Source organism: Orcinus orca, chromosome 19, assembly GCF_937001465.1.
Source record: "Orcinus orca chromosome 19, mOrcOrc1.1, whole genome shotgun sequence".
Taxonomy (NCBI): Eukaryota; Metazoa; Chordata; class Mammalia; order Artiodactyla; family Delphinidae; genus Orcinus; species Orcinus orca.
In genome coordinates, this window is record NC_064577.1 from 11,009,412 (window position 1) to 11,024,158 (window position 14,747).

At 42.0% G+C, this 14,747-nt stretch overlaps 1 protein-coding gene across 1 annotated transcript in view; it reads left to right on the top strand.

Moving 5' to 3' along the window:
• Positions 1-9,029, top strand: part of ZNF594 (zinc finger protein 594) — a 258,800-nt gene extending 249,771 nt beyond the window's left edge. The window contains exons 2-3 of the mRNA XM_033423122.2: positions 319-664; positions 7,347-9,029. Coding sequence (XP_033279013.2) covers positions 7,367-8,893 — 1,527 coding nt within the window. The 5' untranslated portion in view covers positions 319-664; positions 7,347-7,366 and the 3' untranslated portion in view covers positions 8,894-9,029. The remainder of the gene's footprint in view (positions 1-318; positions 665-7,346) is intronic.
• Positions 9,030-14,747: the final 5,718 nt, after the last annotated feature.

Below are 14,747 nucleotides of genomic sequence, written 5' to 3' on the forward strand. Positions count from 1 at the left end.
GTTGTTTTTTGTTGTTGTTGTTTGTTTTTGCCGTGCCGCGTGGCTTTCGGATCTTAGCTCCCCAGCCCAGGCCACGGCAGTGGAAGTGCCGAGTGCTAACCACTGCACCACCAGGGAATTCCCGGGGTGGGTTTTTTTGTTTTTTTGTTTTTTTTTTTTTTGTGGTACACGGGCTTCTCACTGTTGTGGCCTCTCCCGTTGCGGCGCACAGGCTCCGGACGCGCAGGCTCAGCGGCCATGGCTCACGGGCCCAGCCGCTCCGCGGCATGTGGGATCCTCCAGGACCAGGGCACAAACCCGTGTCCCCTGCATCGGCAGGCGGACTCTCAACCACTGCGCCACCAGGGAAGCCCGGGGGGTGGGTTTTTTAAAATGTGTACAATAACACTTTGGAATCAGTGGTATTTCTGCTTTACATTTGCAGAAATGATAGTTGGGGGAGATTAAGAAGCTGGGATTCTAATTTGGTTCTGCTTGCTTCCAAAGCCCTGTTGTGTTCAGAACTCTAAGCTGCCTCCGAGCTGTAATCGCCACTTTTCTGCTTTAGATACTAATTATATGCTGATGATTCCAAAATCTGTGTGTCCATTCTAGATTTTCCTCCTGGGTTCCTGACCCACTGATTCATTGGCTTCTCAGAAGTTTTCTCCTGGATGCCACACAGGTACGTCAAATATAACATGTCTGAAGTGGAATTCACCACCTCCTCCCCCTCACCGCCACTCTTTCGGTCCCACTACCCAGCTTAGGCAGTTGTCCGAGCTAGAAACTTGGGTGTCATCCTTAATGCCTTCTGTTTTCCCTCACACCTTCCATTCAGGACAGCACCGATTCTCCCTGTTTTTGCTTCTTTAATATACTTTAAAAAGTCTCCAGTCCCAGTAACTCACTGTCAGTGATGAGGCCCTCACTGTCTCCATCATAGATTCTGCTGTAGTTTCCTAAGCAATATCCCAGCTTTCAGCCTTGCACCCTTTAGTCTGTTCTCCATAAAGGTGTCAGAGCAGTCTTTTAAAAAGATAAATCTAATTATGTCATTCTCCTGCTTTAACCCCTTCCGGGGTTCCCCGCTGCCTTCAGGAGAAAGTCCAAGCTTCTTAGCCTGGGATACATGGCCCTCCGTGGTTTGATCGCCGCTCCCCCAGCTTCATCGTTGACTGTCTGTATTCTGGGCTTCAGTCATATGGTGCATCCATGAACACATCATAGCTTCTCTCACCTCCTGGCCTTTGCACATGCTTCAGCCTCAATCTGAAAAGCCCTTCCTTCTTCTTTTAGTCTAGTTATCTCAAATTGTCTTTCAGGCCTCACCTTAGAAGCTGCTTCCTTCAGGAAGTTTCCTTGCCCATCCCACCCCCCTCAGGTTGTGCTCTTCTCATTAGGTCCCACGGCACCCACACTTACCCTTATTGTGTATTTAACACATTTAATTGACACCACACACTAGTCAAGGGCAGGGACTCTGTCCTCATTATTATATTCTAACCACCTAGCGTGGTGCTTGGCCCATCATAGGGGCTCAGTTAAAGAGCAATAAATACTAGAGAATGGAAGAGACAAAATACAGTAAAGATGAGGAGTCATTGAAAAGAGAGAGGAACGTGAGGTGATTTTTACCACATGGTCTCACATATTTTTAAAGCGAGGGGCAAGATTATCTACTGAGACCAAGGGAATGCAGGAAGTAGTAGAGATTTAAAAAGGAAAGGGAAGCTACGGAGTATCTGCTGCCAACTCCTTATTGGGTAGTTGCAGAACAGGAACTTCTGTTTCAGGAATTCAAGATGTTGCAGGATGTGGCTGTGAATGAATCGCAAAAGGATGCTGGGCCTCAGGTCCACACTCAGTGGAATCCCTGCATGGCAGAGATACTAGAGGAAGAGACAGAGCTGGTCTCACCGAGTAGGGGCTCTGTCCTCTAACTTAGACTCTATACACCCCGAATTCTCTGAGTTTCGGTTGAAAAGCAAAAAACAAGAAAAGGTTTTAAAGAGCTCAGTGGAATTGGAGGATTAAGGATTCCCAATGGCTTTGACTCTTGGAGACAAGATAAGATGCTTCTGCTCTTTGTTGAAGGGCGTCTAGCCTAATCTGTGGAGTTGACAACTCCTTGCCTCTCCCTGAGCTCGGTTCCTGTTAGAAACCAAGAGATGACGAAAAACTCAACTCATCTTCAGATCTTTGGACCTAGTATCCCACCCTCCAAACCTACTCTTCCTTCTCTGACCCCTGTCTTCATAAACAGCACCATATCCCACCCATTGCCTAAGCCAGAAAACTGAAAGTCATTCTTGACTCCTTTCTTCCCCCACTTGCAGTTACCATGTTTCGTTGATTCAGGTTCTCCCATACTGGACAGTGCTCACCTTATTCCAGCACTGGCCACACTATCTTCTTGTCCATTTACACATATATCTCCCTTCATTGAACTGTAAGTTCCTTGAGGGCAGGGATGTTCACCTTTGTATTGCCAGTACCTAGTACAGTGTCTGGAATATGGTGGGTGCTTAGTTAATGTAAGTTAGGTGAACACATCAGTGAATGATATGAAATAACAATGCCCTTTTCCCAGAAGCTCTGAGTTCAGCTGGATTGGATTGTAGAGGAGGACTCATCTCTGATCAAGCCTATGTTTCAGATACTGTACCCTTCTCCAGACATCCTCTGAGGCAAAGAGTTCCTTAAATTATTCCCTATTCCTTTCACCTATGGAATTGGATGAAAATGTTGAGCAGAGAATGCCATTCATCTCTGCAGGGAATGCTGTGTGGGACTAAGGACTGGGTACTTTACCATACCTATGCTTGTGGTAAAGGTTGACCCTAATGATTCTTACAGAGAGGAGTCCTTTTAGCACTATTTCTAAACAAATTTTTGTTTCCTCTTTCTTAGCCCCCTTCCTATTCTTCTTGTATCATCTTCACTTTGTTCTAGATCTAAAATGAAATGATAATATGTATCTGTATTGGTCAGGATCCAGTCAGGAGACAAAAACTATACCAGTAGTTTAAACAAGGGACATTTAATATAAAGAATATTTAAAACCAGTAAAGGTAGCTAACTACGAAAAGGATCTAAAGAAAACACTAAGGAGTATAGAAATAGATAATGCAGGAAGCCGTCTTACCTCTAGGACGAAGGAGAAGTAAATAAGGAAGGAACCACAAATTTAGAAGAGGGCTCCCCCCCCCACCCCAAAGCAGAGATTCAGACTTTTTTGGATGGGGTGTGGTTGCCAAAGAAACACAGCCTGCTGGTGTAAAGAAATTTGTCAGAGGGCATGTCTGTCGGCACGGCCTGCCAAATGACAGAGAAATTCACTGAAGGGTGCAGGCAGGCTAGAGGTAATCCATAGGAAAGGCCCGCTGGGTAGTGGGAAAACTCACTGGAGGCTTGGGTAGGCCAGAGCTGGTTGGCCTACCCCATCAAGCCTCCCTTATGTTGATTTGGGGGCCCTACCAAAAGACAAAACAGCTCAAAAGTACCAAGAGAAACCCCTTTCTCTTTGTGTGGCTTACAGTGTTCCTCCAGCACCCTCTATTGACAAAGCCAGCCAACAAAAGGGAACTGTTTCCAGGGTCCAGCTCCAGTATCACAAGTAGGGCAAAGAGGACAATAAGGGCATGTATACTGTGATCCCATTTTTGTATCAGAAAAAAATTTATGCCCAGAAATAAGACTGGGAGAATATACAACAAAATATTGGGTATCTTTAGTTTCTTCTCTGTGCTCTTCTCTACTCTTCGTTTTTCCTATAATGAGCATGTAGTATTTTTATGATCAAAAATAGAAAAAGTGGGAACTCCCCTGGCAGTCCAGTGGTTGACTCTGCACTTCCAATGCAGGGGGCGCGGGTTGCAGGGGGCACAGGTTTGATCCCTGGTCGGGGAATTAGGATCCTGCATGCCACGAGGCACAGCCAAAAAAAAAAGTGTTTCTCTGTAATTTTATTTTATTTTATTTTTGGCTGCGCTATGTGTGACATGTGGGATCTTAGTTCCCCGACCAGGGATCAAACCCGCACCCACCGCAGTGGAAGCGCAGAGTCTTAACCACTGCTCAGAGTCTTAACCACGGGACCAGCAGGGAAGTCTGTTTCTCTGTAATTTTGAAATATTATTCCTTTAAAATTATGGGGGAAAACTGATCATGAAACATATTAAGGTTTGGATCTTCTTTTAAAATTATGTATTTCTACTTGAGATGCTATCTCTTGATCCCTGTCATGACAGACAAGCAAATTAGCACAATTTATACTTAACGCCCACTACCTCTCCTCCTCTATTCTACAAAAATAATTTCCAATTGTTTAATGTCAGTTCCATATTTAAATTTATTCAACACTCCTCATCCATTGTTTTACAATGTTCTCTGAGGTCCTGAGTGTTTATTCTCACTCATTTCTTCACTGGCTATATCTCATTGCCCAGCAGTTCTTTTCAAAAAGGGCTGCCTGTCATACTCCCTGAGTTTCTACCTACTTGAGAACATTTGCCTGTTTTAATATGAGGGAACAGCTTGCCAGGTAAAAAATGATCAAGTCACACTTTGTGTCTCTTCAGAACTTTACAGGCATTACTATGCTCTGGCATGAGTGTAACATGGAGGAGTATAAACTCAGCCTGAAATTCCCTCTTGCCCATCACTTGCTCCTCTGCCTCAGATCTTCATATGTTCATTTATTCCTGAAATTTAGTTACTTCACCAGGCTATGCCTTGGTGTGGACTGTTCTATATCAACTTTCTATGGACTACACTGTATCCTTCCAATAGATTCAAGTCTTTATTTCAGCCACATTTCCTTCTGTTATGTTTGAATGGTTTTTTTTTTTCCTTCTGTTTGTTCTTTTCTCTTCTTTAGGAACACTAATTATATATATATTTGAATATCTTTCTGTAGCAACTTGTTTTCTCTATAATCATATTTATATCCACTGCATTCTGTGTCATCTCTCCAGGCCTCATCATGTCCTCATCATGATTATTTTTCTTTTTTCTTTGATGAGTTTCATCTACGTAATGCATTTAGTTTTCCCTTCCACTTTTTTCCTTCAGCTCTGCCAGATTACTTCTCACTTCTTTTTATTCTTTTATAATCTACACTCTATTTTGAGCTCTTATATGTCTTCTTTGAGTTTTCATTTAAACAGTGGTTTTGTCTATAATTTCTTTGAGATAGTGGAGAGCTCTGCTGGATGCGTCCTATTAATTCCTTTGTTGTTCCTCTTGGGTGTATGCTCCTAATCCCTCTGTTACTCATGTTGCTTTCTTTCCTAAAGCAACAACCCCCTGTTTTCAAGCACACATCCCACAAAGTTACCTGAATGATTACTACTCAACAGTGCATGAAGCAGGTTCTCTATGAAAGAGGGAAGAGGCAGAGGGAATTGAGCAAGGGCACCTCAAAGCCTTCATACAGATCTGCTGCCACAAACACCTTCTTATCAAATCTACAGGCATTATCTCCCTTCAGCTTTTGGTTTCCAGGAGATCAACATGGCACAGAAAAAGCCCTGTAGATCACTGGACTTTCGTAGCACAGTCTGACAGTCACACTCATCTCCTTTCTTCATCTTGCTCCACGGCTGCCAGTGTTCCTCAGCCAGGTACCAGGTGGAAGACAACCTAAATGATCTGCCGGCACCGTTTCTTCTTTAGCATCTTCCCCTGCCACTCTGATATGTCAGACTAGATCTCTATGGGACAGTCCCTGCTTCTGTCACCTGCCTTCCCGCCATGGCTCTAGATCTCTTCACTCTAATTAGAAGATCACTGACCATGCCTTTCAGGATATGAGACTTTGGGAGACATCTGTATATGACCCTTTTTTTGAAGATGGAGTTTACCTCATTTGTCATTCTTTTAACTGTTTTCAGTGGGTTTTGAGAAATGCCTTTTCCATCTTTTAAACTGTTTCTAAATTTTGAACACTATATATCAAACAAACCCCCCAAAGAATCACTTTAAGGGAAAATTATGACAAAGCCAATTCTTTCCAGTATTTTATTTGAATGTTAAATAAATAAAATCCAGCCTAGATATGGAGGTTTGTGCTAGGGACACATTACTTAATGATAATTCTTGGGCATAAAGGGTAATGATTAATGATAATAGTAGTAATAGTAACAGCAGCTGACACTTACATAGTGCTTTCTATATGCCAAGCATGGTTCTAAATGTTTTACATATATTTAATTCTCATAACAACTCTATGAGGTAAATACTATTATTATCTCCATTTTAGAGATGAGGAAACAGGCACAGAGAGTTGCAGCAACTTGCCTAACGTCACACAGTCAGTAAGTGATGGAGATAGGATTCAAACCCAGGCATTTTGTCCGACAGTCAGTTAAGAATCCACACTCTTAATCTCTATGCTGTGTTTCCTCTTATTCATTGCAAAAAGATTACTGACTAGAGCATTCCAATCCCCCGGGCCAAGGTGAAATGGCTCTCTCAAGGAGCTCAGAAATGTGTTTTTGTGACTGGGCAAGGTCAGGGATTTGATGATATGAACACTCAAAAGCAATAAACTCATCTGTCTTCCAGTTACAGGAGGATACAAAATTGCCGTACAAAGGAGGCAGTTCCACCAGAATACCAGAAAGAAAAATGCCAGGTCTGAGAAAGGGAGAATTGATTTCTATTAAAATGGCAACCAAGCATTTTTATTCTGAGGCATAGTTTCATATTTGTTTAACTGTCATGATATATTGGGAGGAATGGTTAGTGGATCAGTTATTAATTTATCATATCTCAACTCCAAATCTACCCTTCTTTGCTTTGCTTAAGTTACTGGATCTGGACGATTTCTCCTTTGCCAGCTGGTACAGCATTTAGATTTTGTCGATAGAGGATGCTGGAGGGAAATACAAGGCCATAGGAAAAGGAAGGAACTTCTTTTCCTGGTGCTGGTGTGCTATTTTATCTTATTTATTGGTGTGGCTGCCAGCAGATCAACTTGTGGGAGGCCTGGTGGCAATCACCCTAGTGAGTTGCTTCCTGTGAACCCATTCTGGCCTGGCCTCAGGGCCCAGCAGGTTCCTACCCCATCAAACAGGCCACTTCCAGCTCCAGACTGCCCACCTCCAGTGAATTCTTCCACCACCCTGCAGGCCACCCACACACACCAGCTCCAGCCTGCACCCTGGCAAGTTTCTTCTCCACCAATAGGGTGTATGTTCCTGTGGTAGCCATAATCCCTCTGAAAAATGTCTGAATCTCAGCTCCAGAAGGGAAGAGTCTTCTTCCAAGTTCCTTGTTCCTCCCACTGAGACTTCCCAGTGTAGGAAAGAGGTGAAAATTTGTATTTTAGGAATTATAGAATGTTCTACTTATTATTTCAGATTCTGAGACCAAAAATAAGATGAAAGACTGGAAGACAAAGATGGAAATTTCTGAAGAAAAAGATTCAGCAAGGGCTGTATCAGAAAGACTCCAAAGACAGATCTCCCAGGAATGGGGGTTAGTTGAAACTGGTGATCCTGAGGACAGGTTATTGAGGTATTGGGTAAGCCCCTTAGAGGATGCAGTGGGATATCCCCCTTCCCAAGAGAGAGGTATCAGGGAAGTGAATCTGATCCCCAAGAAAGCCATTGCAGGAGAGAGAGTCCATGGATGTAAGGAAAGAGAAAAAATACTTTCTGCAGGAGAAAGACCCCACAGATATGAAGTCTGTGGCCAGAGCTTCAAACAGAAGTCAGAAGTAACTGAACATCAGAAAACTGGTAATATAAAGAAAACCTATGAATGTAAGGAATGTGGAAAAACTTTCAATCGGAGCTCAAACCTGATTGTACATCAGAGAATTCATACAGGGAAGAAACCATATGTATGTAGTGAATGTGGAAAAGACTTTAATCAAAGTTCAAATCTTATTATACATCAGAGAATTCATACAGGAAAGAAACCTTATATATGTCATGAATGTGGAAAAGACTTCAATCAGAGCTCTAACCTAGCCCGACATAAGAGAATACATAACAACGAGAATCCCTATGAATGTAAAGACTGTGGAAAGGCCTTCAAGGGAAGCTCGAACCTTGTCCTGCACCAGAGAATTCACAGTGGAGGGAAGCCATATGTATGTAATGAGTGCAGGAAGGCCTTCAATCAAAGTTCAGACCTTATTATCCATCACAGAATTCACACTGGAGAGAAACCCTATGAATGTTATGAATGTGGACAAACCTTCAGTCAGAGTTCACACCTTGTCACACATCAGAGAATTCATACTGGAGAGAAACCCTTCAAATGCAACACCTGTGAAAAGGCCTTCAGGCAGCGTTCACGCCTCACAGAACACCAGAGACTCCACAGTGGGGAGAGACCCCATGAATGTCACAAATGTGGGAAATCCTTCAGTGGGCACACAGCCTTTCTTAAACATCAGAGACTACATACTGTAAAGGAACTTGAATGTGAAAAAGCCTGCACTTCTGACTTAGCTCTTATCCAACAACAAAGAATTCACAGGGAGGAAAAACCTTATGAATGTACTGAGTGTGGAAAAACTTTCCGGGGAAGTTCAGATCTAATTCGGCATTGGATAACTCACACTGGAGAGAAACCCTATGAATGTAATGAATGTGGAAAGCCTTTAGCCAGAGGTCACACCTTGTTACACATCAGAAAATTCACACTGGAGAGAAACCCTATCAGTGCAATGAATGTGGGAAAGCCTTCCGGCAGCGTTCACTCCTTGTCCAGCATCACAGAATCCACAGTGGTGAGAAACCCTATGAATGTAAGGAATGCGGAAAAGCCTTCATCTGGCGCACGGCTTTTCTCAAACATCAGAGACTTCATACTGGAGAGAAACTTGTGGAAGGTGAGAAAACATTTAGCAAGGAAGAGTTGCTTAGAGAAGAGCGGAGAATTCGCCAAGAAGTGAAAGCTTGTCAGTGCAATCAGTGTGGTAGAACTTTCCGAGGCAGCTCAGACCTCATCCGACATCAGGTAACTCATTCAGGAGAGAAACCCTATGAATGTAAAGAATGTGGGAAAACTTTCAATCAGAGCTCAGACCTTATGAGACATCACAGAATTCATAATGGAGAAAAACCTTATATGTGCAATAAATGTGGGAAATCTTTCAGGGGCAGCTCAGATCTCATTAAACACCATCGTGTTCATACTGGAGAGAAACCCTATGAATGCCCTGAATGTGGGAAGGCCTTCAGTCAGAACTCACACCTTGTTAGTCACCAGAGAATTCACACTGGAGAGAAAACCTTTGAATGTAGCAACTGTGGGAAGGCCTTCAGTGGGCGCACAGCTTTTCTTAAACATCAGAAACTTCATACTGGAAAGGAGATTGGGGAACACAAGAGAGTCCACAAACAGGACTTATTCTAATAGGTAACAGAGACCTAATGAACGTAGGAAAAGCCTGATGGAGACCACATCATATTGCACAATAGAAGGTTTTTATTGCTGAAAACTCTTTGAAGGTAGGAAAACATTAGAAGAGCCTACTGGATGGAAAACATATAAGTGTAATGTGGGAAAGCTCTTGGACATAATCACCTTTTTTCTGCCTCAGAGTTGACACTGGAGTATGGTCCCCAGGATAAAATTAATTGAGAATGTTTTAGGGGACTTCCATTGTTAATAAAATCATTAGAAATCACTTTGTCACCAACCCCCAAACTAAATTCTTCATGGAAGGAGCCATTTCAATCTCGACTACCTAGTCCAGTGACAAGTGTAGATCTGTTTTAGGTACTTTAGAGTGATTAAATCTTTGTCTGGGATGAGTTCTTTCCATTAGATATATATTTTATACATATTCCCCTTTTATCTCCTTATAAAAATATGCTTATGCATATGTGATAATACTAATTAAAATGATCCATTAATTCAGGGGTCCCCAACGTCCAGGCAATGGATGGGTACTGGGCTGAGGCCTGTAAGGAACCAGACCGCACAGCAGGAGGTGAGCATCGGGCGAGCAATCGAAGCTCATCTGCTGCTCCCCATCACTCGCATTACCTCCTGAACCATCCTCCTCCCCCTCCACCCCTGATCCATGGATAAACTGTTTTCCACAAAACAGGTCCCTGGTGCCAAGAAGGTTGGGGACCACCGCATTAATTTAGAGGAAACAAAAAAATAATAGAAATGACTTGACAACAGGAGAGCTGAAGGCCAGGACACAAGAGCCAAGTGAGGTATTCCCCAGAAAAAGAATGGTGATGATTAGGAGTATCAGGAAATGAAAGAGCAAAGAAAGGACAGTGGGTGTTGGGAATAGGATTAGACTGAGGACCAGGGAAGAGCATTTAGGTGACCTGAGTTGCTGGGAATTAGAAGAAAGCAACAACTGTGAAAGGTCAGGTGATTAGAGGAGAGTAGTTTTATCTTGAACCAGAGCTTTGTAATTATTTGAGAACTGGAGAGTCTAAGTAGAACTCTGAAAGAGATCAGTGGGGGTTGCCTTCAAGATGGCAGAGAAGTAAGACGTGGAGATCACCTTCCTCCCCACAAATACATCAAAACTACATCTACATGTGGAACAACTCCTACAGAACATCTACTGAATGCTGGCAGAAGACCTCAGACTTCCCAAAAGACGCCCTCAGGTGACCTGCACACAGAGGTGGGGCCAAATCCAAAGCTGAACCCCAGGAGTTGTGCGAACAAAGAAGAGAAAGGGAAATCCCTCCCAGCAGCTTCAGGAGCAGCGGATTAAATCTCCACAATCAAATTGATGTACCCTACATCTCTGGAATATCTGAATAGACAACAAATCATCCCAAAATTGAGGTGGTAGACTTTGGGACCAACTGTAGACTTGGGGTTTGCTTTCTGCATCTAATTTGTTTCTGGTTTTATGTTAATCTTAGTTTAGTATTTAGAGCTTATTATCATTGGTACATTTGTTTATTGATTTGGTTGCCCTCTTCCTTTTTTATTTTACATATATATATTTTTTTCCTTTTTCTCTTTTTGTGAGTGTGTATATGTATGCTTCTTTGTGTGATTTTGTCTGTATAGCTTTGCTTCTGCCATTTGTCCTAGGGTCTTAGAGTTCTGACTGTCTGGGTTTTCTTATTTGTTTTGTTTTGTTTCTTTTGTATAGTTTTTATCACTTTTATCATTGGTGGATTTGTTTTTTGGTTTGGTTGTTCTCTTCTTTCCTTCTCTTTTTTTTATTACTTTTTAAATTTTTTATTTTTAATAATTTTTTCTATTTTAATAACTTTATTTTATCCTTCCTTCCTTCCTTCCTTCTTTCCTCCCTCCCTCCCTTCCTTCCTTTCTTTCTTTTTCTCCCTTTTCTTCTGAGCTATGTGGCTGACAGTGTCTTGGTGCTCTGGCCAGGTGTCAGGCTTGAGCCTCAGAGGTGGAAGAGCCAAGTTCAGGACATTGGTCCACCAGAGACCTCCAGCCCCTACATAATAGCAAATGGCAAAAGCTCTCCCAGAGATCTCCATCTCAACACTAAGACCCAGCTCCACTCAACGACCAGCAAGCTACAGTGCTGGACACCCTATGCCAAACAACTAGCAAGACAGGAACACAGCCCCACTCATTAGCAGTGAGGCTGCCTAAAATCATAATAAGTTCACAGACACCCCAAAACACATGACCGGACGTGGTCCTGCCCACCAGAAAGACAAGATCCAGCCACATCCACCAGAACACAGGCACCAGTCCCCTCCACCAGGAAGACTACACAACCCACTGAACCAACCTTACCCACTGGGAGCAGAAACCAAAAACAATGGGAACTACAAACCTGCAGCCTGTGAAACAGAGACCCCAAACACAGTAAGTTAAGCAAAATGAGAAGAGAGAGAAATACACAGCAGATGAAGGAGCAAGGTAAAAACCCACCAGACCAAACAAATGAAGAGGAAATAGGCAGTCTACCTGAAAAAGAATTCAGAGTAATGATAGTAAAGATGATCCAAAATCTTGGAAATAGAATGGAGAAATACAAGAAACGTTTAACAAGGACCTAGAAGAACTAAAGAGGAAACAAACAATGATGAACAACACAATAAATGAAATTTAAAATTCTCTAGAAGGAATCAATAGGAGAATAACTGAGGCAGAAGAACGGATAAGTGACCTGGAAGATAAACTAGTGGAAATAACGAATGCAGAGCAGAATAGAGAAAAAAGAATGAAAAGAAATGAGGACGATCTCAAAGACCTCTGGGACAACATAAAACTCACCAACATTTGATTTAGAGAGGTCCCAGAAGAAGAAGAGAAAAAAAAAGGGACTGAGAAAATATTTGAAGAGATTATAGTTGAAAACTTCCCTACTATGGGTAAGGAAATAGTCAATCAAGTCCAGGAAGCACAGAGAGTACCATACAGGATAAATCCAAGGAGAAACACACCAAGACACATATTAATCAAACTATCAAAAATTAAATACAAAGAAAAAATATTAAAAACAGCAAGGGAAAAGCAACAATAAACATACAAAGTAATCCCCATAAGGTTAACAGCTGATCTTTCAGCAGAAACTCTGCAAGCCAGAAGGGAGTGGCAGGACATATTTAAAGTGATGAAAGGGAAAAACCTACAACCAAGATTACTCTACCCAGCAGGGATCTCATTCACATTCAATGGAGAAATTAAAACCTTTACAGACAGGCAAAAGCTAAGAGAATTCAGCACCACTAAACCAGCTTTACAACAAATGCTAAAGGAACCTCTCTAGGCAGGAAACACGAGAGAAGGAAAAGACCTACAATAACAAACCCAAAACAATTAAAAAAATGGTAACAGGAACATACATATCAATAACTACCTTAAATATAAATGTATTAAATGCTCCAACCAAAGACACAGACTGGCTGAATGGATACAAAAACAAGACCCGTATATATGCTGTCTACAAGAGACCCACTTCAGACCTAGGGACACATACAGACTGAAAGTGAGGGGATGGAAAAAGTTGTTCCATGCAAATGGAAATCAAAAGAAAGCTGGAGTAGCAATTCTCATATCAGACAAAACAGACTTTAAAATAAAAAGTATTATAAGAGACAAAGAAGGACACTACATAATGATCAAGGGAATCCAAGAAGAAGATATAACAATTGTAAATATTTATGCACCCAACATAGGAGCACCTCAATACATAAGGCAAATGCTAACAGCTATAAAAGAGGAAATCGACAGTAACACAATCATAGTAGGGAACTTTAACACCCCACTTTCACCAAGGACAGATCATCCAAAATGAAAATAAATAAGGAAACACAAGCTTTAAATGATACATTAAACAAGATGGACTTAATTGATATTTATAGGACATTCCATCCAAAAACAGCAGATTATACTTTCTTCTCAAGTATGCAAGGAACATTCTCCTGGATAGATCATATCTTGGGTCACAAATCAAACCTTGGTAAATTTAAGAAAACTGAAATCGTATCAAGTATCTTTTCTGACCACAATGCTATGAGACTAGATATCAATTACAGAAAAAAGTCTGTAAAAAATACAAGCACATGGGGCTTCCCTGGTGGTGCAGTGGTTGAGAGTCTGCCTGCCAATGCAGGGGACACGGGTTTGAGCCCTGGTCTGGAAGGATCCCACATGCCGTGGAGCAACTAAGCCCCGTGAGCCATAATTACTGAGCCTGCGCGTCTGGAGCCTGTGCTTTGCAACAAGAGAGCCCGCGATAGTGAGAGGCCCACGCACCGCAATGAAGAGTGGCCCCTGCTTGCCACAACTAGAGAAAGCCCTTGCACAGAAACGAAGACCCAACACAGCCATAAATAAAGAAATAATTTTTAAAAAAATACAAGCACATGGAGGCTAAAAAATACACTACTAAATAACCAAGAGATCACTGAAGAAACCAAAGAGGAAATTAAAAACTACCCAGAAACAAATGACAATGAAAACACGACGACCCAAAACCTATGGGATGCAGCAAAAGCAGTTCTAAGAGGGAAGTTTATAGCAATACAGTCCTACCTCAAGAAACAAGAAACATCTCAAACAACCTAACCTTACACCTAAAGGAACTGGAGAAATAATTTTAAAAACCCAAAGTTAGCAGAAGGAAAGAAATCATAAAGATCAGATCAGAAATAAATGAAAAAGAAATGAAGGGAATGATAGCAAAGATCAATAAAACTAAAAGCTGGTTCTTTGAGAAGATAAACAAAATTGATAAACCATTAGCTAGACTCATCAGGAAAAAAAGGGAGAAGACTCAAATCAATAGAATTAGAAATGAAAAAAGAGAAGTAACAACTGACACTGCAGAAATATGAAAGATCATGAGAGATTACTACAAGCAACTCTATGCCAATAAAATGGACAACCTGGAAGAAATGGACAAATTCTTAGAAAGGCACAACCTTCTGAGACTGAACCAGGAAGAAATAGAAAATATAAACAGACCAATCACAAGCACTGAAATTGAAACTGTGATTAAAAATCTTCCAACAGGGGCTTCCCTGGTGGCGCAGTGGTTGAGAGTCCGCCTGCCGATGCAGGGGACACGGGTTCGTGCCCCGGTCCGGGAGGATCCCACATGCCGCAGAGCGGCTGGGCCCGTGAGCCGTGGCCACTGATCCTGCGCGTCCGGAGCCTGTGCTCCGCAGCGGGAGGGGCCACAGCAGTGAGAGGCCCACATACTGCCAAAAAAAAATAAATAAGAAAAAATCTTCCAACAAACAAAAGCCCAGGACCACATGGCTTCACAGGCGAATTCTATCAAACACTTAGAGAAGAGCTAACACCTATCCTTCTCAAACTCTTCCAAA